Here is a 26,706-nt window from a genome sequence, read left to right as displayed (position 1 = left end):
AATAAAATGTGTACACGAAAATGTCTATGGTATTTATATTTTCTTTTTTAATTTAATACTATACATTATCTGAAATAAAAATATATGTATGTAAAATTAACATGGAATCAGTTTGTAATTAATAGAATGAAGGCAATTAAAAAAAGAAACAAAATATATTTTTTTATTCTTATTTATTTATAAAACTTATCACAATATTGTACATTTAATATAATTATTACATTAATGATAATAATATTTACGCTAAATTAACAGTCAACAAAAGCACCGATATGTATTTTATGATAAATTATTAACAATAATTATACAATCTATCTTTAATTATACAAAATGTTTTACGACTACATTTATAAATAAATTATAAATGTATAAAAATAAATACACTAAATAGGAATATGTTAAATTAAAATGACTTTGATATTATTTGAATATAATTATTAAAATTATCCGCTTCCTTATAATCTGTTAGAGACAGTTAATTTTATCGTACATACTGCCGTAAACATTATTTTTTACTTATTTATTTAACTACGATAATTTCATATTTACAATAAGTGCTGTTGTGTTTTATCAGTTAATTGTTATTAATTTTAAAATATGAATTATTTCAAATGTATTTTTGTAACAAAAGAGTAAATAAATAATTATAATGTTATTGTTAATATAATATAAATAATTAAAATGTATAAATACGGTCAAAATAATATATAATAAATAAAACTAATAAAAATAATTTGTGTATTTATATTTATCATTCAATTTTATAATTCAATATTAAATATAAAATATAAAATTCTCACAATATTTCATATCACAAATAAAATTATTAATATATGAGTTTTTATATAATGTATTATATAATATATAACGAAAACAATCTACCTGGTTGACTTCCCATCCTATTGTCTTTGTGTTATATAATTAAAACAGTGTTAAAATATAAAGTAAAGATATTTGTGAAGTTCATAAAAAACTAATTAATATAAATGTAATAATAGTATAAATGAACTTGTATAATTAGTAAATTTAAAAAAAATTAAAAGCCCTCAATCTTTAATTTTCTTCCAAATAATATTATGTATATAAAAGGAGATCATTTAAAATAACAAATTAATATAAAAATCAAGTCAGTGCATATAGTGATTTGAGACATAGCAAATAATGATCAAGTGTAATATAATTATTATTATTAGTGTAGTGCGTTACATGAAAGACTAATTTCCTGTTATTTGATCATCTACAACATCAAAAATTTTATAATACGGTTTAATTGTCAATAACACTTCTGGTACATGAAATATTATAATTATTTTAATGTTAATTCTTTTACAGTTATAAAAATATATATGTTATTAATAATGGTTATGTGTGAACTTTTCTTAAATATTTCATATATATTTATATTTCAGAAGTACTTATAAATTTTTAAACATATATATAAACACAGAATAATCTTTTTTCAATATATATAATAAATAAACTTTAGTGCACGAGAAACCTGTTTACAGGAAATATTAATTTAAAATACTATATATTAAATACTTAGTGAATTCTTTTTTAGTCAAACAAAAACAAGTATATATCTTTTTATAATGATATGTATGAAATCACTTATTTTTGATAATTTTAATTAGATATGTATATTTTTTATACTGCGATCACCGAGTGCTTGTCAAACTTGGCAATTACTGGCAAAATCCCTCTTATAGGGGAGGCCAATGTTTAGCAGTGGACAGTTTGTCAACTAAACATATCAACAATAAACTACTAAACGTACAAACATACTAACAATAAAATATATTTGAAAAAGATTATACTGTGTTCATGCTAGGTCACACATAGAATAGCTAGAGCTAAAAATATATAATAAAATAATGAAAAGGGTAAATTACATTGACCACAAATAATGTAATACTTTTGATATTACAATTGAATACATTGTTTCTTTCAACATTTCTGCCATAAATATAATATATAAAATTAACTTTATTTCTACAGTAAAAAATAAATACAGTTACGTTAGTTATGTGTGATATGATTATGGTTATTGGTGATATGTTATAACACTTTTTAATATTGTTTCTATTTTATATTGAGAATTATAATATTAAGTAATCGTTAGTAAGATATGTGTAGTGTGCCCAGAGACAATTAGTGTGTTATATTAAAAATAATTATAATGTATAATTATATATAAATAAATATATAATTATACATTATAATTATAATGTATAAATAATTATTATACAAATTTTAATATTTAATTTTAAATAAACAAAAGACCCGTATACTGTCAATATGTGTAAGAAAAATGTTATAATTTTCATTTTTGTTTGACGCATAATTAGAAGTTCAGTGATTTAAAAATTTTATCTTCTAAAAGTAAATATGGTTGCGTAGAAATCTCTAGCTAGATCTAGGAAGATAGAGAATATGGGTAACTTCATATTGCAAATGGACGGAGACAATTTTTATGGGTAATCTGACTCAGCAGGAAGAGCCACATATTGTTACCCAAGCCCAGAAAATATGGGAACTGTAGTTTCCTTATTAAAAAAAAAGGGTAAATAGATTGCTTGCTTAGCTTTTATTCTGTATCCCATTGGAACTACAACCAGTGTGTTTGCAATGTATTTTTGTTATATGTAATAATATTTCTTATATAGTGTAGTATTTCCAATAGTTATAGTATGGTTATATATTTAAACCTCGTCTAATACAAACATTTGTATTCATGAGTTTTTTTGTTTAACAATAATATGACTATTACTGACTAGATATTTTGTATGTATAGTATGTATGTACTTATTATTATTTATCAAAAAATATAGTGTACTGTCCTATTAAGTCTCGATTTTTTGAGTCGCGTTTAATTATGTGCATATTTTAATAATCCTCCTTGCAACTGCTTTTAACTTGGTATTTACTTGGAGGTCCCATCTTAATCATTATACCTGTTACCTCAGAAATAAATTGTAAATACTTCTAATGTATTACTTAGAAAACAATTAACTAAATGGAATACGGTGCAACACCCTCTTAACCCAGTGACTATTAAATAGCTTGAGTAGAAAGTTATGTTACTTGGTAATGATTGTTGAGAACGGTGCTCGTATCTCGAGAACTCGTTTATTCAGATTGGGTAAGTTAAGTATAACGATTAATTATCTAAATAACTCACTTTATATTTAAATATAATACCCATAATAGATTTAATATATATAGATAAGAACAATAACAAAACATATGTAATAGACATAACAGTACTGTCTGACTGTAATATAATAACTAAGGAACTTAAAAAGTTAAACAAAAACACCTTTTGAAAATTGAAGTCAATCGTTTTTGGAACACACAGACTTTTATCATACCGACTGTACTATTACTTCTCATACTGCGTCTATGCATTACAGGAATATTATATAAAATAATAAAAAATACATAAATAAGCTAAATATCAATATTGATGTCATCATCTTACAAAAATCAGTAGCCATTCACGCAACAGCCACACTCAGCGAAGTACTGGAAGATATTGTACTTGAAAATAAACAAAATAATCACATTCAAAACACGCACCAATGATCAACCACACAACAAGCAACTAACACACAATAGTCAACAAACACAATTCATACATCGAATACATAACCATTCACATATTCGATAAACATTCAACAAAGGAGAAAGGAAATTAGGAGAAGAAGAACATAAAAAAAAACCTATCAATAGGGTAAAAAAAAAGGTACATATGTAATGTAACTTTTTTCCTGTAGGTACAGGACGGGATATATATTAAAGCCAACGTAAGTTGAGAAGGTGAAAACCTTACTCAATAATATAAATATTAAATAAGCTAAATACTAATATTAAAAATAACCAACTTACAAAAACAAGCAGTCATTCTTACATCGATAATACTCAATAAAGTATCAAGTGATACCGTATTCGTACACAATACACATAAACTCATCAGAATCATTCAACATAATTCATACATCATTTGCGTATTCGGTAAACACTCAACAAAGGAGAGAGCAAGGTAGAAGAAGTAAGACATAAAAAAACGATCAGTATGGGACATACGTACCTTTTTTTCCTGTGGATTACAGGACAGAGTATGTTTAAAAATCGACGTAAGTTGGGAAAGTGAAAATCTAACTTGATAATATTATATTATATTTATAAACGCTTTAATTTAGTTTAAAAAACGAAATCATAAAATTTTACTCTCTTTTCTTTTTTAACTTTGTATCAATATGTACATTATTAGCACGTATTTACATTAGTGCAACAATATGTTGTATTGTCCAGAATTATGTTTAATATAAAAATAAGTTTTGTTTATTTTTGTCTTGCAACAAACTTTAATCCCGAATATTTCTGGCAGATATCGGTAATTTATAGATCAATAGAGAAGGACAGAATAAAAGCCAAACTCCCAAAGAATTCCCGGAAAATATATTTTTGTAATTTCACTTCGCGGTACTCGACAAAAGCCCATAAGTTCCTTCAGATACGATTGCCCTTAAATAGTAAAGGAATAATCGCAAAAAGGTGAAAATGCCTTTTTATAAAAATCCCGTCAACGTTAGTTTCTATTCAAATAACCATCTAACTTGGTAGTATAACATTTAAATATTGCTTTACCTTCAATTGTTGCGAGCTATACTCCCGGTCCGTCTGTCTTTATGAGTCTGTTTTTATTGATTTGGGCGTTTTCTAAGAACTAATATTTCTATCAATTATCTACTATCCCAACTACAAATTCTGCTTAGTTGGAATTGAAGAATATTATGATTGTAACATACCCAGTGCTTACTTTGATAAAAGTTATGAAAAACTAATAAACTTAAGTAGGATATATATATAAATATCGATTGAGAAAAAAAGAAAAGACGACTAATCTAGTACCAACAGCAATAAAACAAAGAATAATTTAATAGAAGGAATAAAATTTACGCGAAATAATTCCTTTTTTGTTTGTTCAAATGGGACCATTGATTTTGCTTATACTCTTACTTGGTTAGGCTAATCATATATTAAAAACTACATCTTGATTATTTACGTATACGGTTTTGTAAATTGTAAAAGTAATTATAATTAAATATTCTTAATTGTCTCGGACACAGTTAGACCAGTCGACCTTACTTGTTTATAATTATGATAATGACAATGTAATTAGTGACGTGTCGAGTCAGACTAACACGAGTATTGACTCGAATACCTACTAAGGTACTCGATTACTCAATACATTTAGATACATGGTATTCGAATATAGAATTTGAGTAGATGCGGTACTCGATTACTAGTTCCACATTTATCGTAAGTTTTTTTTTCCGTTTTGTGGATTCATAATTTTTTTCCTTACACTAATAAAATTAAAATTATTAAATGTAATGTAAAATTTCAAAAATTATTATAAATATATCCAAGTCTAATGAAATACTCAAATATTCATACAAGTACTCGAATACTTGCCCGAGTTTACAGACTTAATCAGTCTGAATTCCGCACTTTTTTAATGATTACTAAAATACTCGAACGCCGAAAGGCCGACTCGACACATGACTAAATGTAATACATTAGATATAGTTACATTAACATTAGCCCTGTACAGTTATGTACACTCTCACTAATGGTCCGTTTATACAAAGATCCTTGGACGGCATTCCAGCATTAGGATCTTTAAGAGTATCCGCTTTAAGGGACATTGGATAAGCAAGAATATAAATTTTGGCGAACGTTTACAAAGTAATTATTGCGATTTTGGAAACTCTTTGGATTTTTCTGTTCAAATTATTTTGAAGAAATAGTTGTCATCTTTGATATCGTTTCAAAATTACTACAAATTTTAGAGATAAAGATGAAAATATTTAAGGTACCCTCTTAAGGTCAAACTATTATACTTTTTAAAATTGGTGAATTTTAAAAATAAAATAATAATAAACAAAGCCGTTATTCTACAGCTATTAGATTAGTATAGAGTAATTTTAAACTAATACTTTGCAGTAAAAATTGTACTGCTAGTGCATAATTTAGGTGCCTCTCTAAAACACTGCAGAAATAAAAAAAAATCATTATAGAATATATGAACGTAGGACAATATAGACAAAATCATTTTCTAATTTTACAAGGTTATTTACAAAAAAGAAATAATCTAACAGTGTGTTGATATAAAAATTTAGAATTAAACTGCGCAACATTTCTTAACAAAATTAACTACAAAGTTAATTTTGTTAAGAAATTTTAATTCTGAACTACTTACAACAATTAGTTAAAAGGCAATACCCATTTAAAAGTAACATAAAACAACTATGTTGTGTTTAAATTTCTGACAAAAATTACCATTATACAATTTACTATGATATAGCTCATTCAGATTTGTTTTACGGTTCAAATTAGCATGTTTAATAATTCTTAGTTCCTCTTTAAAGATTTGAATCAGTGTCATTGTAGAATTTACATATTTTCAATTGCGATAAACTTTACAAATAATACAATGTTGCAAGTAAAAAACTGTAATGTTATCAGATGATTCAGTTGCCCGCCGTTTCTTATATCTGATATAATTCTAGCACGCATCAAATTTACTCCTGCAATGTCCGTGTTATCAGGCGAATTAGACCCACCATTTACAACATCAGATATATTTCCAGTATGTGTCAAGTTTATTCCTGCAATATCCAATGGTCTCTCCACTGCAATATCCAGGGTATCCAGTGGACTCTTGTCTAAATGTGTCATCTAACTAGGTCACCTTATATCACCGTATTCCGTCCCGAATACAACGAGTATGGCTGCTAACAGTAAACTGATGTAACTCGTGGTTGTCTTGACACCACTTTGAAGTTCCGCTAAGCTGGATCCTGTGGAAGAAAAACTAATTAAAATCCAGTTAGATACATCTACAACATCTGTTACTAATAACCTTCCCTTGATCCTGGCAGAATTGAAATTTGAAATTCGATTGTATTTTTTCTTTCGATCTCAAATAATGAAGTTTCTTAAGACATAATTATAGCAAATAGTTATAATTTAAGAAACATTATATATATATATATATATATATATATATATATATATATAGTAGTGAAATATAATATAATAAAATTATAAACTATATAAATAAACTACTATCAACCATAAGGCAAATGATTACTATATTTAAATCACTTTTATTTAGTGAATTTATTTCACCGTTATAGCACTAGTGCCAAATCACAACAAGTGACTTGTGAATGTCGCAATCACTATTAGCTATTGAAAATGAAGTATGAATAAACACTTTAACACAGTGTGAAAAAGTCTTTATTCGCTCGTCTAATGCGATTTAATTTTATAACTAACTGTACATAGCTAACGACTCACGAATAAATTCGTACGTAGCAACTATCTGCGATTTCATTTAGTGTTTCACACTTTTTGTACTGAGGTAGCTGTTGTGATGTGTGATTTAGCGTAATGTATGATATTTAATTTGTGACGTCTGAAATATTCCAAGCCTGCTGTAAAGAGGAACAACAGCATAATCATCATAGCTACATTACCCGTGCTCTCATTATGCATTGTCATTCCATCTGGATTAAAGGATAAGAGAGGATATATACCTCGGGTCAGCAACTGCATTTGTCTTCCATTTCTGTAAGAACAGAAATGGAACAGGTATGCAATTATTGCAACTGCATTTCCGCTTCTCATTGTTTGTGTTTATGTTGTACTTCGAAAAAAAAAAATAGACAAAATAGTGACTATATTTTGTTCATTTATATTAAATATTAATAGCTAAATCCCGCGGCTCCATTTCACTTGAGTGAATCAGTATGTAAAGTATCGTAAGTGCTAAGTTTGGATATAATAAAATACATTTTATTTTCTATAGAAATTTAAATACTTGTATACAAAATCCTAAAACTTATTTATTTATACTATATTGTACACAAAAAAATACAAACATATAATTTATATTAAATAAAGATTTACAACAGGCGAGCTTAACTCTGTAAGAGTTCTTCTCTAGTAAATCCTGAGTGGAAAGGATTTAATGACTTCTGTAATTAATTTATTATACAGTACGAATATAAACACTATTTTGATATAGATATTTTTGTACATTCTTAAGGAAGTATCAAAACTTAATTTTGTCACATAATTTGGTTTCAATTCTTTTAAAGAAGGCATTAAATTATATGTTAACTAAGTGTAAGTATTGATAAATATGTATTAAGTAGTATTATGTAGTAAATATGTATTTTTTTTTGGAAAATTTAGAATCTTATTACTTGCAACACTGAAACGAAAAGTACGTTTTTTTTTAATTTATAAAAAAGAAAACATATGTCAATGTATGTTGATGTTTAGCTAACTAAAATTTGACACGTTTTTTATACTTAATACTCTATCTTATATAGATACCTAATTATACTACCTAATATTTCTGAGGAAAATACAAACAGAAAAAATAATTATAAAAAACGAAACAATGTTACCACGGTTTTCAGGTTGTGTAAGTAACCTGAGATGACAATAAGAAATTTTACCTTACACGAGAAAAAGAATCTATTTACCAAAAAAAAAACCTATTGCAAATCTTTTTTACTCTCTCGAACGTCAACATTCGACTCGTGTTTTGTATCAATCGACGTCTTGTCACTTATATTCTGAAATGTAGGTGTTTTTATTTGTTATTATATTCAATAATGCTGTCAATAAATAGAACAGTAGGAACTCGATTTGCGAGCTTATTTTATAAATCCACAATGGACAGAGGAAATTGGAACGTAAATATTGTACTACAGTAGACATGACAAATCATTGTTATTATTTATACAGGTGAAATCTTTAGCATAAAGGTTTTCATTCTGTTTATCCGAAAGCGATAGGTGAAGGTCTCTGCCCGTACAGTTCATGTTTACCGTAAGGATTATTTCAAATTTCACTGACAGACAGAGAGGGTAAGAGAGGGAGTTACAGAGTGAGAGAAAGAGAGAATGATATAAAGACAGATACAGAGAGATAGTGTTCCATCAATGAAACAGAATATTTCCTTTAAGAAAATGTGTTTTCGACAATAAATTGAGCTTTCCATACAAAATAGTTGTACGTGCCGTATCATTAAAGAACGCTTAACTTTTTTTTCTAGTTTTTTAACCTATGTTTCTTTAGGATGAATATCCAATTTTACTAGAAGACTATTTTCTTAGAAGAATGTTAATGATTTCGGTATTATAGAAAACGGATATGGCAATAAAATTACAGGGTACAAAGGCATAATACCTTAGTCCTTAGGAATGGCAACGCATGAATGGTATCATGGGCAATACAATTAACTCAGTTATGTTTATAGTTCTGTTGATGTCTATAGACGACGTTTAACATTTTCAATTAATTGGGCCGTCAGCTTGTTTGACATTCTAAGTTGTATAAAAGAACAAACCAAAAAAAATTAATGAGATTCAATACTTTTAGTACAATCCAACGGTTTAGTGGGGTTCATAGTTAACACCTACATATCATCATCTTCTTACCCTTATCCCAATTATTATTTGGAATCGGCGTAATATATTTTCCTCTTCCATTCTTTTCTATTCCCAGTCATTTCCGCATTCACTCCCATTCTGGCCATATCGTCTTTCACACAAGCCATCCATGTCTTTTTAGGTCTTTCTCTGCTCTTATAGCCATCTACATTTATACTTAATACTTTTTTTAAAATATGCTCCTCATTCCTGCGCACCACGTGTCCATACCAGGATAAACGGTTACTTCTTAACTTTTCTATCACTGGCGCTTCTTTCATACTTCCTCTGATATAATCATTCTTAATTTTGTCCATTCTTGTCACTCCGCACATCCATCTCAACATCCGCATCTCAGCTACATGCAATCGCTTTTCGTCCGTCACCTTTACTGACCAACACTCCGATCCGTACAAACTAGCAGGCCGAATTATGCTCTTGTAAATTTTCCCCTTTAATTTAAGAGGAATTCGCGAGTCACAGGCGGTTGCCATAATCTGCTACCACTTCATCCATCCTAAGTTAATTCGGTGTTTTACTGTTCGGTCTAATTCTCCATCGCTTTGTAGTAGTGAACCTAAGTATCGAAAATCGGACGGATATATAGTTAACACCTACATATATAGATCTGTTATAAAAAGATATTAAATAACTAAATAGTTACCTAAACATACAGGAACCCAAACAGTCTATGGTTATAATAATAGTAGGTAAGTTGACTGGTCTGTAGCTGCAATGAACAACTATAGCTAGTCTGTAATTGCTATGTTATGGGAGCTTCCATTGAAGTTTCCATTGCATGCAACTAATCTCAGACTTGATTTAACTTTAACAAGAAGATAACGAACGCATATGTATATTAACCTGTTTTCTAAGAGTACGACTTCTTAGTACGAAGGTATAATACATTAGTCTTCGGGAATGAGAACGCATGAGAGGTACCATGGGTTTCACAGTATATTTGTCTATGGTATTGTTTATGTTAACAGGCAACGGTTACTACTTTCCGCAGTGGACTATTATAGCTTTTCAGGAAAAGCTATAATAGTCCACCTACGGGAAAGGAAGGGGTGGCCCTATTCCATACCGGGACTTATTATTGGCTATTCTAAGTTGCATAATCTTTTATTGTATATATATACAGTAGAAGATTAAACAAAATTTCTGAATATATTTTACAGAGTACCACCTAACCAGAGGTAAACATTTTCAGCAACGGTATCATATATTTTGAAGTTAATATTTCATTAATCAAAATTTAGGGGCAGCTTCAGTTTACGCATCGCATGTAACGTGCGTGATAATCCAATGTATTTTACACACGCCCATTTCACGTTGAATGACTATATTAAAAACACATACTATGTTAATATAACATGTATTACGTAACAGCCAGAAATACATTTATTCATATAAATGACATACTTAACCTAACTAGTGATCATATATTATAATAAATAAATTTAGTTAACATTCAGTAAGCCTATAGACAAATAATATTAAATACAAACAATATTAATCAATTCTCAATTTCACCACAGACTTTACCAATAAACAAAAGAGTATATATGCGTGTGTGTATTTATCAAAAACATGGAAGAGTGTGTAATGTATTTTTTTATTGATTTAATGTATTTTTTATACATAATTTTAAAAACATATTAACATTTTGCACTCCTTCTCTATATAAACTATCTTGAAAAAGAGTACAAAGATTTAGCTTCGCGTATTAATATGTAGATTAATACAAGAGATGCCTTTATGTCTGCTTCGAATACCTTTGATTTATTTATGGGTGAAAATGAAATATTAGCCTCATCTATATTGGTGGAGTATCAGTTAGTGATGTCAGTTGAGAACTAAAGTAGGGGAGTTAGCCCAATGTAATAAATGCGAGAGTAAACCACAATGGTTTTCAGGGTGAACCGCATGGAATTCCATTTGATAAGGTAATTTGTTAACAATGGTAGAGAAAGCTAAAAGCTTTCTCTACCAGACTTTAAGTCCGCCTTGTACACAATTTCGTATTGAATGAATAAATAAAACGCACCTTCCACCATTTTTATTTTATATAACAATGAACATTATCTTTATTAATATCATATTATAAATATGAAGATGAATTTATTTGTCTTTTTTCTCTTAGCGTTTTAATGGCTGAGCCAATTAATATGTGATTTGGCAAACACATAGTTTTTAATCCATTTATTTTATATATAAATCACGAGGATGACGTTAGAAAAATTAATATTTTTATTAACTTAACTAGCATTTTACCCGTTACTTTTTACATGTGAATTTTAGAAGCACTCGTAGGTGACAAAAATCTAAAAAAGTATATTACGTTGGTGTGGCCCTTTCGAGAGGATGGATGAAAGAAGAATTACGAAAGAGATTTATCGAGCAAGAATGAACGGAGAAGCCGGTAGAGGTCGCCCTAAACGGACATATTTTTACCAAATAGGCGATGCTGAAGAAGGACCAAATTAAAAGTACTCGTAACCGGCGAGCGTGTATGAAAAGATTGATGAACGTGGAAGAAGCGAAAGAGGTTATTTTTCCATTATTTCTTCCTACCCTAATTTGACACAGTTGTAACAGATATGTATAAATGTTTTAGATGTTGTATTAAGATTAAACATGTACCAGACATTAAATTTGATCTTGAAGAACATAACTAAGAAAACCGCATTCAATTAGGTACAGTATATTTTGCGTGATACTAGAACAAGCATAGAGACGGACGGGCATAATTTCTAAAAATTATGGATTTGGTTTTGATTGCTCCCAAAAATTTATATACCTCATATTATTCTTAAATATTCTCCATGTACAGGTAGTGCTTAGTTACAATTTTTATTATTTATTTATTTATTTAGAGATTGCTTAGCAATAAAACCGCCTTTTGTACTACACTATACGTATTGAAAATTGTTCAACAAATCCTGTTATGTCGGTGCAATAAAGTGTTAAATAAATATTTTAGTATAATATATTTAATTAAGAAGCTGATCTTAAGTGTGCAGTTATTTTGAACCTGTTTCATGAGTCATGGTTTTGATATAACTGATGAAATGTAAAATCAACTGTAAAAATTTAATATTTTCTTAATATTTATTTATGTACATATATTAAAATATACTAACCTTGCAAAACATGCACTCTTGCTACTGCTTTCATACGCAACGGTGCTTCCAGGGCGCATGTGTAGTTACCAGCGTCCTCCACTTTCAGTCGCGATACCTGCCATAAAAAATGTATTTAACTCATAATCAAATAAATAATTACATTTTTTTATTAAAATAAATTTATTTCTTAGCATTTTTGAATAATCATTTTTGTAGGATTCTATCTAATTTAGGAATTTCAGCTGAGAAGAAAATGCAAGTAACTCAGCTGTTTAAGTATCAAAATTTATTCTCAATAATTTATTTGTTAATAATTCATTTGTTACAAAAAAATGTGATAAATGAAGAACCGCTCGACCGATTTTGTGCAAACTTCACATAAACCATCTACTAAATAGTCCGAACAAAGCCTAAACATTTGGATAGGCGAGACCGTTCTTGAGTTATAAAATTACAATGAAAGTGGCTTTATTTTTTATATAATAAATATTTTTAACTAGCAACTATAGATAACTCTGTATGGGCTTTATTTTCAACCATAATAGCAATTATACAAACTTTTATGTTACCAATTAATATAACCTCCGATTTCTATAGAGATACAGTACAATAGAAATATAAAGTTGGGTTCTCAGAGCGTTCATTTTCATACATTGAAACGTGCCCCAATTATTAAGTTACGCTATTGGTTGTACAAGTACAATAGTTTCAGTTACAATAGAGTCTGCATAGCCATTCTGATCATTATAATAGTGTCCCTGTAGTGCAATTTATTATTTTTTCCAAAAAAATGTAGATTGGAAGGTATGAAAAAATGTAGAACCTCTCTATGGTACTCACCATAGATTATTTATTTTTAACCGAATTCAGAAAGAAGGAGGTCCTTAATTTGGGAATTAACGTTTTTGTTTCTTTTAAATTTTTGTTTCTTGTAAAAAATATGTATTTATTTGTCTACATCTTGCCTCCTTCAAAATAGGGGACTATTATATGTTATGTACTTGTGCAAGCCCTTCTTCTAATTCTTGCAACAGTTTTCAAACCCGATCTTTGGGATAGCCTGTACTTTCTTCAGTAATGCGTTTATAATGTCATCTATACCTGTAAAAGGCCGGCCTTTTAAAGTTCAGGGTCCATGTCTGTCGAATATGGAGGCTGGGGCATCGTTACAGTATTGTTAGTATATGCCTAAAAAATCACGAACAAGCAATTAAGTATGAACACGTGCAATTCATAGCTTTTGCACCAGAATAATGCATCGCGATGCAAAGCCATGAATTGTTTTTCCACAAATCTAGACGTTTCTTTCAAAACGCTTTACGCAAAAGGGCATTTAACTTGTAGATGATACTCTATATTGATAGTTAGTCTCGTGGCAATAATGAATAATGCACTATGACATTAAAATTGATGATCGCAGTGAGCCTTCACGTCCGGCCACAATTCTCAAGCCGAAATTCGGTATGAACGAATAAGAATTCCTCCACTAGGATGATTGAGCCTTAGTTTTGACGACATATCCGTATGTTGCGTCACATGTTATAACATGTTTGAGTAATTCTGCCTCGTCGTTAACTTCATTTGAATGACTCCAGAGCAACTTCCATTCGCCGCTGTTTTTGTTCAAAATTCCACAGTTTTGGAACTAATTACGCTGTCACGCGTTTCATGTCTAAAACATTTAAAAATATTTCATGGCATGAACCAATCGATATATCAATATTATCAGTGACTTCCTAGATTTTGATTTGGTGATTATTCATAACCATTTCTTTAACTTTTTCCTCTTTTTCATCAGTTGTCGATGAACGCTCCAGATATCTGGGATATCTGTTTATCATCTTCAACGTTTGATAGCCGTGATATCTTGGATTATTATATTTTTACATTTTATTTTATTTTTTATACAGAACTTAATACAAATTCTTTGATGCATTTCTTTTGACAAACAAAACTCGCCGAATTCATAAAAAAAAACATGTAGCATTTGTCATAGACAAAGTGAACAATGAATCCATAATATAACAGAAAAACCATTGAAATAATACACATCGATGGTTTTTCTATTTCTGAAATCCACACATACGAAGTAGTCGATAAAAAGCTAATTACTAATATATAGCAAAAAGTGTGAGTGTCGACATATTTAATCGTTAAACGTGCTACATAAGAATGTTGACTACTATTTCTTTAAAAAAAAAATCAGTTACAGTAGTAGTATAACTCTTCTTTTCTTAATTTGTCCGCCTATATTGTGGTAGAATAAGATTGGACTTATAATTTTCTTCCGATGTAACATCTATAAAATGTGCCTTTAGTAAATAAATTACTTCAATTCTATTTAAAATAATGCTGTTTATTTCTATTTCAACATGTATATATTTTGTATTACATCATATAACTGGTGTCAAGGACATACATAAAATTTTTTATTCATAAATTGTGTTAAAAAATATGTTTAAAATCAAAAAGTAATAAGTGTATAAAAAATATTCTAAATTTTGTAATTTTATATGCATCAGTAGACGAGTCAAATTCGCGAATTGTGCAAATTTTTAGATTATACGCTTAAATGTACTTTAATTAGAAATGTAAAGAAACTCCATTTATATAAATTTGTTCGCAATTAGTACTTTTTAATTGCCATTTTTTATTATTTCAACTGCGTTCGAATTTTTGTCATCCGGTGAAAAAAAAACCTTAAAGATATTCAAAATTTAATGTTTTAAAATACAACGTAATTTAAAAATTTAAATCGTAATTTAGTACGATGACTATTGCTAACAAATTATTGTCAAATGATTTGTTTACTAGTATATTAGTGCAATTTGATATAATTAATATATTCTGATAATTATGTGAAAAAAAAAACTTAAAACATTGAATACATTTAGAGGCACGCTTAGAGGTTAAAAATTTCTTTCTTTGAGGTAAAGCATTTTAATAATGAGACTTTAATTTTAATATTAAAAATAACAAAAGAATTACAGCATATACGTGTGTCTAGTTAATGTAAATGTATCTACGAAATATCTCATCATTCATTAGAATGTGATTTCACGACTGAAGTTGCATTTTAGCAGAGTAAAATGTCGTGTTTATTTGCCATATTATTAGTATAAAAAATATTAATAGAAAAAAATTTTAGCTAAGAAGAACGGGCAAGTAACTCTGACGCTTGTGTATATGTATAATGACGAAATATATATATATATATATATATATATATATATATATATATATATATATATATTTAGATTTATTATAGAAGATTTTATTCATTATTTTTATTTCGAAATGTTTATTCTCCCAACTCATTATCGTTAACATTATTCATAACTATTTTTATTAAATTTGAAATATCTCTGCGCAATTTTAATTTAAATTCTAATGAATAGAATAAATGAATAATTTACATTCGTAAATGGGAATTCAAGTCGCGTCTGTCGATCTCAGAACACCCGGATCAATCGTTTTCAATACTGTCAATGTATATGTATCTACAATACGTCTACAATTTAATATTTCTTCTCTTTAACCGTTTACTGTCCACTGCTGAACATAATCCTTCCCCATAAGGGGGGTTTCGCTAGTAGATGCCACGCTTGGCAGGCGGGTTGGTAACCGCAGTTAGACTTTTAGAGATGTTTTAAGAGGGACGCTGCTGTCTACCTTCGACAGTTAAGTTTAATATTGCGAGTATATATTGGAAAATGTACCGGCCTCATAGCACGAAGGTCTGATAATTGTTGAGTATGAAAAGTTGTAAAGTGACAACTGGATATAAGCAAATCCACTACACAAAATGGATAGACATTCTTAAATGTGTTATAGAGAGTCAGTGCTTAACAGTGGACAATTACCGGCTGGAATGATGGTGACCATTAGCATATATATATATATATATATATATATATATATATATATAGATAGATAGATAAATAAATAGATACTCTATATAGTTTCCTCCAAAAGATTACAATAGTAAACTTATTATAGATACTTACAAGAAATAATTACGTAATAAATATAGAAATATAGACAGATTGTATATAAATTTTGACTGTAATATTTAATCAACAGTTAGTAACCCTTCTTAATAAAAAAAAAAATATCAAAATCGGTGAAGAATTAACGAAAATATTGTATATATAATATGCACATACAGAAATGGATTGAATTTGAGAACATGGTCCTTTTCAAAATTTATTGGAAGAAACAAAAAACAGTCAAATGTCCTTAAAGGTTTCTTTTTTCAAATCGGTTGTGAAAACTTTTGTAACCGATTTGGAAAATATTTAGATAATATCTAGTACTAATATTTTTAATTCAATTAGAGCAATTTACGAAATACTAGTTTGTTTAATTCGGATTATTATATATAGGTAGGAGTTTATTATTACTCCCTCGGGCTAAAGCGAAATGAGATTTTTAAGACTCTTTAAAAAAAACTTTTCATTTCCTTTAATTTTATATATTTATTACATTTTACTGCTTGTTTGTGACAACATGAAATTAATTTTCTTATTAAAATGTAATGGAAAAAGGCAATCAAAGGAAATGTTTTTTAGTGTTATGGTAGATTTTTTTATTAGTTATGGAAACGGTGAAATAATTTTGTTTTTGAAATTATATCGAAACTAGCTTTTACCTACCGCTCGACTCGCGTGGTGATGATGATAAAAAAGTAGCATATTTTCTTTCTCGCCTCCGTATACGTATATGAAATTTCACAGTAATTGGCGAAACCGATAAAGCGCTAAGATATAAAAACAAAGGAATAAAGAAACACACTTTCACATCGAATATTATTAAGGCGAGGAAGACAATAAATTGTAGTATTGTGCCGTGAAATCCGGCATAGAATAGGCCATACCTTCATTTCCCGTGAGTGTTGTAAGAAGTAACTAAAAGAATTTAATGTATGAGGGATGGGCAGCAGTGTCCCTTGTAAAACATCACCAAAGCCTAAAGCCGCCTGCCAAGCATGGCAACTACTGGAAAACACCCCCTAATACGGAGAGAACTATGTTTAGTGGTGGACAGTTAATTTGCCCGCTTTCATCCTCAGCTATCATCCCTCATTGGTGCCCCGTCAGTGTATACTGATGACACAGGCGGGACTACCATTCCATTATCATTCTTAAAAAAAAATAGGGTACATCAACAATGAAACTATAAGACCCTGTGATAATAATTCCTTTCCCCCTACACCTACTATTTGGGATAGAGAAGTCTGAAGGACATAGGCAAATTTTTATCCTGGTTAATCAATATATTCCAGTCACGCGGACGTAGTTGCGGGTAAAAACTAGTTATATACAAATCAAAGCTAATAAATAAAAAAATGTAATAAACGTAAAAACAAACAAAATAAAAATATAAAGGGAATAATACTTCGCCATTATTCAGAACCACGTTCCAAGTGAGACGAACACTTGAAGACGTTTCACTAAATAAACTACTCAAGATTTTGTCTAATGGATACAGCTGGTTCACTTGTATAAATTTCAATGTTAATTACATATCCAAAGAGTTCATTTTTAATAATTTATATTTAACATCTTAGTCTTGTAGGTCCCTTCCCTTCGCGTGGGTGTCGTAAAAGGAAACTGAGGGAGCTTATGATGGAGGGATAGGTAGCATCGTCCCTCTTAAAATATCACCAAAAGCCAAACTGCGGTTGCTAGCCCTTTTTCCAAGTGTGGCAATTACTGGCAAAACCCCCTTATGGGAGAGGCTACGTTTAGCAGAGGACAGGTAACGGCTGATACAACATATGACGACTACGTCAGGAGGACGATTGTCTTGAGAAGTTTTAGAGTTAAAAACTGTTCTCTGCTATTAATTTTTTTTGGTAGCAAAACTTTCTTTTTTTAAGACTTACTATCAAAACACACAAATACAAGTTTCAAAATAACACACGATACTCAAAACAGCCGTTTCTCAGAATATTAAAAACTTGAAAGATTTAAATTTCCATACGTAAGTTTCCGAATATAGAAATCTCATAACATATATGTATCATGTCTAGATATTTATGAAAAAAAAAAAAATTAATGGTCTTAATAAAACTAACAGACACCAAAATAAGAATTTTCAGAAAACTTGCCTGTCTGTTTGTAAGTTTGTTCACGTGACATAAAAATGATGCAGTTTTCTTAGTTGTATTCTTAAAGGTTTAACTTAAAATTTGGTGGTTTCAACGTGATACCATGCCATCATTGGTTGTACTGCTTCTAAAACTCATGCGTACGAAGTAACGAGTAAAAAGCTACTAAAATATACTAACTAAAACAAAAAAAAAAATAACAATAAGACTACATTTTATTAAGTTCAATGTTATTTTACGAAGATTCCTGTAGTTTTGTATAGACTGCAAACAATCAGAGATTGAAGTTTAATAGGGATGGTCACAACTCAGGTTACATGTATATTTCCATAACTAATAACGCAACCTTAAAAAAAATGTGTTATAATGCAATATGCTGTTGGTGTTCCTTTAAATAAATAGATGGTCATAGACCCTCCACTAATCAATCCTCAATATCAGATATTGATAGTCGCAATTATATGAATGAATATGGATTGAAACAAAATAATAATCAACCAACTAATAAAATTATCTAAATATTTTTCGCTGTGTGGTCATAGAATGAGGTCCCTTCTTTTCCCGTGGTTCTCGTAAGAGACGACTAAGGGGACTTAATAGTCGAGGGCTGGGCAGCAGTGTTCTTCCTAAAACACCACCACAGCTTATCTGCAGTTGCTAACCCGCTCGCCAAGCGTGGCAACTACTGGTAAAACTCCCCTTATGGGGAAGGCTTATGTTCAGCAGTGAACAATTAACGGCTGATATGGTATGGTTATAAAATTATAATATAATACTTCTTTATACTAGTTATGTTATCGTGGTAAGTATTTAATTATTATTTGACAATTAATTTTAAATTGATTAGCTACTCGTTTGTGGGTTGGACTATGTAATAATTCCGCTCCAGCGATAACAGTCTGGATTCTCTGTACACAGCCACACTAAAGCATCGTAATTAATCAAGCGATCTCCATACAAAAGGCTCGTCATTTAATGTAACGCTTTAGTCCCTAGTGGTTTGATTAAGAGCAATAAAGTTCAAAGACAGTATAGTCAAAATATAATTACAACATGCATTTTCGTCTTCATTTATTAACTAGCCACATGCTCCAGCTTCGCAGCAGGTGTACTAATTAAGAAAACCGAGAACAAATTTTCATTTTCAATCGCTTACTCACTTTTTTATAACGAGAATTTTAATCCAAAATTTTCAAATCCTTTACTGAACTAGGTGTTATGTTATTTTACGGAAGTCCACCACTGGTTATTTGATTAGAACTATTTTCTTTAATCCCGCTACCATGTGTGATTACCAACATTAGAAGATTGACCACCACTACTTTCAAATTATTAAAAATTCCATAACCTTCCATCTTCATCATCATGTCAACCTTTAACCATCCACTGCTGAATATAAGCCTTCCCCTTGGGAGATTTTTCCAGTGGTTGCCACGCTTGGCAGGCAGATTGGCAACCGCAGTAAGGGCTTAGAGATGTTTTAAGAGGAACACTGCATCCCTTGTCGTCCCTTAGTCGACATCCATGGGAAAGGGTGGCCTATTCTATACTGGGACCACACCAAATAACCTTCCATATTAAGCATAAATCTCCGATTGCAATTTTGTTCACGCACATTTTGCGATACGCTTTAAACGCAGCATTGGAACCAAATAGTTCAACTAGCCTGAAAATGCCTCATTTAAAGGTGATTTATTGTCACTTATATTCCCTCACTGGTAACCCGCCAGCATAAACCAACAGAGCAGGTGAGGTTCCTATTCCATTTTTATCCGTAAGAAGTTCTTAACATTATATTAGATTAACCGTTTACTGTTCACTGCTGAATATAGCTAATTTAACATCTCTAAAAGCATTGGGATCCTTGGGGTCGACATCTCTAGTGACGTACAGTTCCGTGGCCATCTCGAAGATAAGGTGAAGCTGGCATCCAAAAAATTCGGTGTGCTTAATAGAGCGAAGCATTACTTCACGCCAGATCAACGATTAATACTCCATAAATCGCAAATCTGGTCCCACATGTAGTATTGCTTTCACTTATGGGCGGGAATACCTAGATACCAGCTTGAACCCTTCGAGAGTATTGAACCCTTAAACTTTAGGAGAGATTTTGCCTCACTCTGCGTATTCTACCGCTGGTATAATAGATTGTGCTCAAAGGAATCGTTCAATATTATGCTCACAGCCACTTTCTACCATCGTACGGCTCGCCCTACGATGGAAAAGGGAGTTCACTCTCATATCCTACAGCCTATATATAACGTGGTTTCAGAGATCTTTTTTCCCATAAACACTCAGGTTATGGAATGAGCTCCCTGCCGAGGTTTTCCCAAAAGACTACAGCATGAGCTTCTCCAAAAGGGGGGTAAAGAGGTTTCTTCAGTGTTGGCATCGCGCGCGTAATACCCCTAGCATTTTAGGCGTTTATAGGCTACGGTAATCGGTTACCATCAAGTGGGCCGTATACTTGTTTGCCACCTCAGTGGTATAAAAAAACATGGGTCTCCCCCTACCTGGATGTTTAGCTAGTAGTTGCCAGGCAGCAAAAAATACCTTAATAGATTGATTTTTTCTTAAATATTATACAAAATTATTTGTTAACATACCAATGTATAATTAATTGCCTATTTGAAAATAAATTTCACGTACCTAATGTATGTATAACTTGTTTAAACACAATTTATGTTCAAAGTAAGTACGTAAACATAATAATATATATTCACAATTTTTCTATATGTTTCAACCGATTAAACCTTTTAGAAATAACATTTATAATATTCGTTTTTATACTTCCTTCCTTTGAATATATAAATTAAATGCTGAGAATATGATTATAAGTCTACATTGTAACTATGGGCAGACCTTATTATATTATATTTTGGGTAAGAAACAGCCTTTAATTTACAAAAGTACGCTTGAGTAATACAGCAGATTATATGTTGCTAACTCAATGTTGAATGATTGTTACATTTAGTTCAACAAAACAGCAACATAGATCGTGACAAAGCAAACCAACGTGCGACTGGATGACACGTTAGATTGAAATTATTTGAAGTTGGAACACGATATTGTGTAAGTATATGCGTTTCGTTAATAGCCATATTTTCATCCAGAAAAAACAAGTTTTGATTAAATTATCAAAAAATAGTAATATATTTATATATTTTTAAAACGAAACCCTAAAAAAGGGTAGCTTTAATTTACACCGAAATAATATGCCAATAAGATTAATACAATAAAACACAGTGAGTTAATTAATTTCCTATTACATATATGTATATATATGTACGTTGTTTCTTTCCATAATATTAACAATCTATTTTTCTATTTATATATTATATAAGATTTTTTTATTATGGCACGCCATGTAACCACACCGTGAGTGAACACAGAGACGGCATTGTACATAAATACCAACCGAAAAGAACGTTCCACTCTCAACGGTTGGCCGCTCACAAAAAGTACTATAAAAGGAAAGAATTATAGCAAGTAATAACATTATCTTAATGGGCATTTATTCAGTTTGTAGTTACAAGTTGAATGTGTCATTAGTATTCGTATGTAAAGTACCTGTGGGTCTACCATGAAATGAAATTCCGAAATTTCGGACTCAATTTCGTGTTTTTGTTTATACCAAAATCGGACCAATAAATGGAGTTTAGCATTTCGTTCGTCATACATCTTATCATAAAAGTCCAAAAGAACAATATTTTAACATTTTTAATATTTCCAAACGGCATGTAATATGTAATTTTAACATCAAATTTCTGTTTCGTTTAGCTCCGAAATTTCGGAAAACATTTCATGGTAGGCCCTTTGATATCTTAATCTGTGTACGAAATTTTTATCTATTTATTTTATACAACTTAAAATGGCCAACGAGTTGATAGTCCACCTGATGGAAAGTGGTAAACGTCGCCCATAGGATGGGAAGGGCTTGTTACTAATGCGGACTACTATTGCTAGTAAAATACCCTATCAGGTCGATCTCCACGTGCTTCCTCTTGAAAACCATCGTGTTGAATTTCAGGTGTATTCATCACGATGGGCTAACTGACCTGTCTTTTCATCTCACCTGTCATCATTCACTGGTTCTCCGCCAGCTTATATCATTAATACAGGCGGGGTTATCAATCTTTTGTAATCAAATAAAAAAAAAACCGTCGCCTATAGGCATGAACAGTGACGTGAATAAAACTGAATATAAATAATAAATTGCACTCAAATCTATAAAGTCGTTAAAGCATAATAGTGTAACAAACAATAGAGAAAACAATAATAAAGCCGCTCATGACTAAGGATCACGAATTGATCGCGAAACTAGTTGAGCTTTTATGATCTAATTACACGTAAGTTAAACTGGTAGATTTTATATTAAAATATATAGTCCACTTGCATTTGTAACAATGTTGATATTGTTTTTTTACGAACTACGCTCAAAGTATATAAAGTTTTGATAATTGTTACTACGAGACTTTGTTTCTAAGTTCACCCGCATGACAGTTTAATCTCTGTAACAGAGTTTCATGTAAATATAAGAAGTATAAACGAGACGTAGTACTTCGTTTACATTTGTAAAGTACCACCATATATTATATATAATAGTTAATTTATAAATTTAATTCATTAAATTATTTATTAAGGAACATTAAGTCGTTATAAAGATTACTGAAAATAAATAACTATAATAATGATAATATAATATTATTATAGTTATTTATATATGTATATATATATATATATATATATATATATATATATATATATATATATATATATATATATATATATATATATATATATATATATATATACATATATATAAGAAAAAAGCTAGTAACGTTTAAAATTATTCATCCATTCAGAACACCGTTTTTTATTTATTGCAAAATTCGTTAAAGAAATCAGGTAATCCCTTAAAATCCTCGTTCAGGCTTCAAGAGGTAAGTAAAATAAACTGGTGTAATCAACTATTACATGCTAATATGAGATGTAACATTAGGAAGTTATATACCATTCCATGGATTCTAACATGTCATGAAACGTGTCATTTTGTTTAATGAATAATAACGGAATGGTAACCCTGCTTGCGCTAATGGTATACACTGGCGGTACACCAGTGAGGGATGATAGGTGAGGTTCAAAACAGGTCAGTCGGCCCATCGTAATAAATTCCACAAGAATTAACCGCGATGGTTTTAAAGGAAACCGCATGGAGGTCGACCTGATAAGGTATATTGATAGCAATGCAGATATTTAAATTCTATTACTATATATATATATATATATATATATATATATATATATATATATATATATATATATATATATATGTGTGTGTAACACACGTACCCCTCTTTTTTAAAACAAACATATGTAATAGTATGAGCTTAGATTATATAGATAGAGTGTCTCCATTCAAATTCTTTGAGAAAAGCGGATCAACTTTTTCATACAATTTTGCGTGATAAACAGTCATGAGTGTTTCCTTTATAAATTCTATATTTATTTTGTTTTATAATTTTTGCATCTTTTTAATGCGAAAAAAACACATTTTATTCAATAATTAATTAAATATAGATACGTCAAGTTACATTATATGCTTATGTGTATAGAAGACTAGTTTTTGAGACGCGATGCTCTATCTATATAATCTAAAAGTATTAGAAATAAGTACCTTATAGAACCATAACTGTTTTACATTATGTTTTCTTTTATTGTTTTATTAGTTTTTTTTTATTTTTAGTTTTTTTTTTTATTATTTCATTTCAAATGTATTTTACCTTTTGAGTACTTAAGTGATCAAATTGTACAAGTTAATTAGCCATTCACCGATTACTATGAAACAGGTCTAGGAGCCTAATATAATAATAACTGATAAATAAATTGTGTACCCTCATTTTTTGTTTAAATAAAGTTCTTATTTTTATAGTTTAAAGTTCTTATTTTTATCTGTTCGAGCTTCATCGAACGGCAACACTGGGAGCTATCGGGCGGTCTCGGCTTAGGTCGGCTCTGTTCGCCACTTCGCGTCACGCTACCGACGGCACCTTACGCATATCTTTGTTATTAATGTATTTGTCGATATATAGTTATTTGTTTTGTGTTTAATGATATAAGATACTAGCGATATAAGCCTAGAACTTATTGCAGGAATCGCTATTAAAGTGCGTTATCTTATTCAAGTATGTAAAATGAATAAAAAAAAAAATTGTTTTAGTCAAAAAAAAAAATTTATACAAATTAGAATGGAAAACAAGCTGACGGTCCACCTGATGGAAAGTGTTAACCGTCACCTATAGACATGAGCAGTATCGTGGACATAAAAGAGTATACTGTTTCGCCCATGATACCCCTGATACGTTGCAATTCCTGAGAACTAAGGTGTTATTTCTCTGTACCCTGTAAATTCACTGCCATATCCCACTCTTCAAACCGAAACACAACCATGCAAACACAACTACTTCACGGTAGAAACACGAATGGGACAGTGGTACCCAAGCAAACGACTTTTGTAATCAACTACAACGAAAATTATAATAGTTTTACAGTCCACTGTTTTATCATTATATCTTCATTTTTTACTAGTAAAGGCCTGAACAATATCAGTACGAACAATTTGTAACTAACCGCGTATCTTTCGTGAAAACGTTCACCCTCTAAAAGATTGTTTATTTTATCTATATAACCACTCCCGGTACTAAGTGGGAGAAAATATTTAAGTCACCACTTACACTCGGCTGTGGATGTATTACAGCAATTTAGACGAACCGAGGTAAAATTACAGGGCCTCGGAGCGCCGTGTGGGTGTGGCCTTAACGATGGCGGATTGACGAATTTTGGACTAATTAAATTAGCTTTGTAATCTAATAAGTACAAGGCACGGCGCTAAGTACATTATTGCGCAGTAGGCGTAATAGATTGGCATTTGAAATAGTGATTAGGCATCACTAGTGGTTACCGGCGGCTTCGTCCAGGTTTTTTTGTTTGGTTACAAGTTATGGCGTCAGGAGTGCGAAATTGGCTACTTTTCAGTCGACTTCAAAAAGAAGGAAGTTTTTAAAAAGGTTGTATTTTTTCTATTACCTCATATCTCCGTCAATTATAAACCGATTTGGAAAAATCTTTTTTTTTTTTGTCTGAAAGGATATACTTACACATTGAACCCGTATAAATTTTGTTAAAATCGGTTAAGTAGTTTAGTTTGTAAATTAAAATTACTGGTTTTACCATAGTGGAAGTCGTTTTTTTGTGGAACAAACTCACATTATCTCGGTCAGCTTAATAAGTAAATAAACTGCCGAGAATAGCTAGTTTTTTTTTTATAATTCTCTACATTCAAATAATTATCTTATTTAGCATACAAGTAGTATTTGGGAAGGAGAAGGGCATCAGATAGTTTTTATCCCAATCACTCAGTATTTTCGAGACACAATCACAGTCGGAAGTAAAAACTAGTGTAGCTATACTATGCTCATATTGTAAATACACGTCTATATATAAAACGCTCTAATGAATATAACTAATAATAAATACCCCTATAAAGCTACTATAATCATGAACACAAATGTTTGTTCTATGCGGGAAATGAACTCGCAAACTTGAAAGGCAAAGCAGTGTATCAAACCACTACACCGACAAAGACATCAATTATGTACGAAATATACTAATATTGGGAGACGAGGGTGACGCACAGACGTGTTACTAATATATATGTGCGTATATATATGTAATGTAACATGCTATGTGGGATACAAGTGTTATTTATAAATTGCACTATATTATTCTCGGCGTTTCGCTACATGATAGATTCTGGAATGAGAATCCGTAAATCAACGAAAGTGCGTATCACGCAACAACCCCCCTATGACTTTTAAATTAAATTTAATAGATCTTCTAGTCGATAAACAAAATAAAAAAAGATTAGATGTCGATCTTTCTTCAGACT

The 26,706-nt window shown here is 30.3% G+C and overlaps 1 protein-coding gene across 2 annotated transcripts in view; it reads right to left on the bottom strand.

Annotated features, from left to right (window-relative positions):
• Positions 1–195: 195 nt before the first annotated feature.
• LOC128202065 (uncharacterized) overlaps positions 196–26,706 on the bottom strand; it is a 100,752-nt gene continuing 74,241 nt past the window's right edge. For both annotated transcript variants that reach the window (XM_052901015.1, XM_052901016.1), the window contains exons 8-9: positions 12,665–12,761; positions 196–6,869 (exon numbers count right to left, since the gene is read on the bottom strand). In XM_052901015.1, coding sequence (XP_052756975.1) covers positions 6,757–6,869; positions 12,665–12,761 — 210 coding nt within the window. In that variant the 3' untranslated portion in view covers positions 196–6,756. The remainder of the gene's footprint in view (positions 6,870–12,664; positions 12,762–26,706) is intronic.

This window comes from Galleria mellonella, unplaced genomic scaffold (genome assembly GCF_026898425.1).
Source record: "Galleria mellonella isolate WM207_F2 unplaced genomic scaffold, CSIRO_AGI_GalMel_v1 utg1267, whole genome shotgun sequence".
NCBI lineage: Eukaryota > Metazoa > Arthropoda > Insecta > Lepidoptera > Pyralidae > Galleria > Galleria mellonella.
Note: the sequence above shows the minus strand (reverse complement) of the source record. Positions and strands in the feature narration are given on the sequence as shown.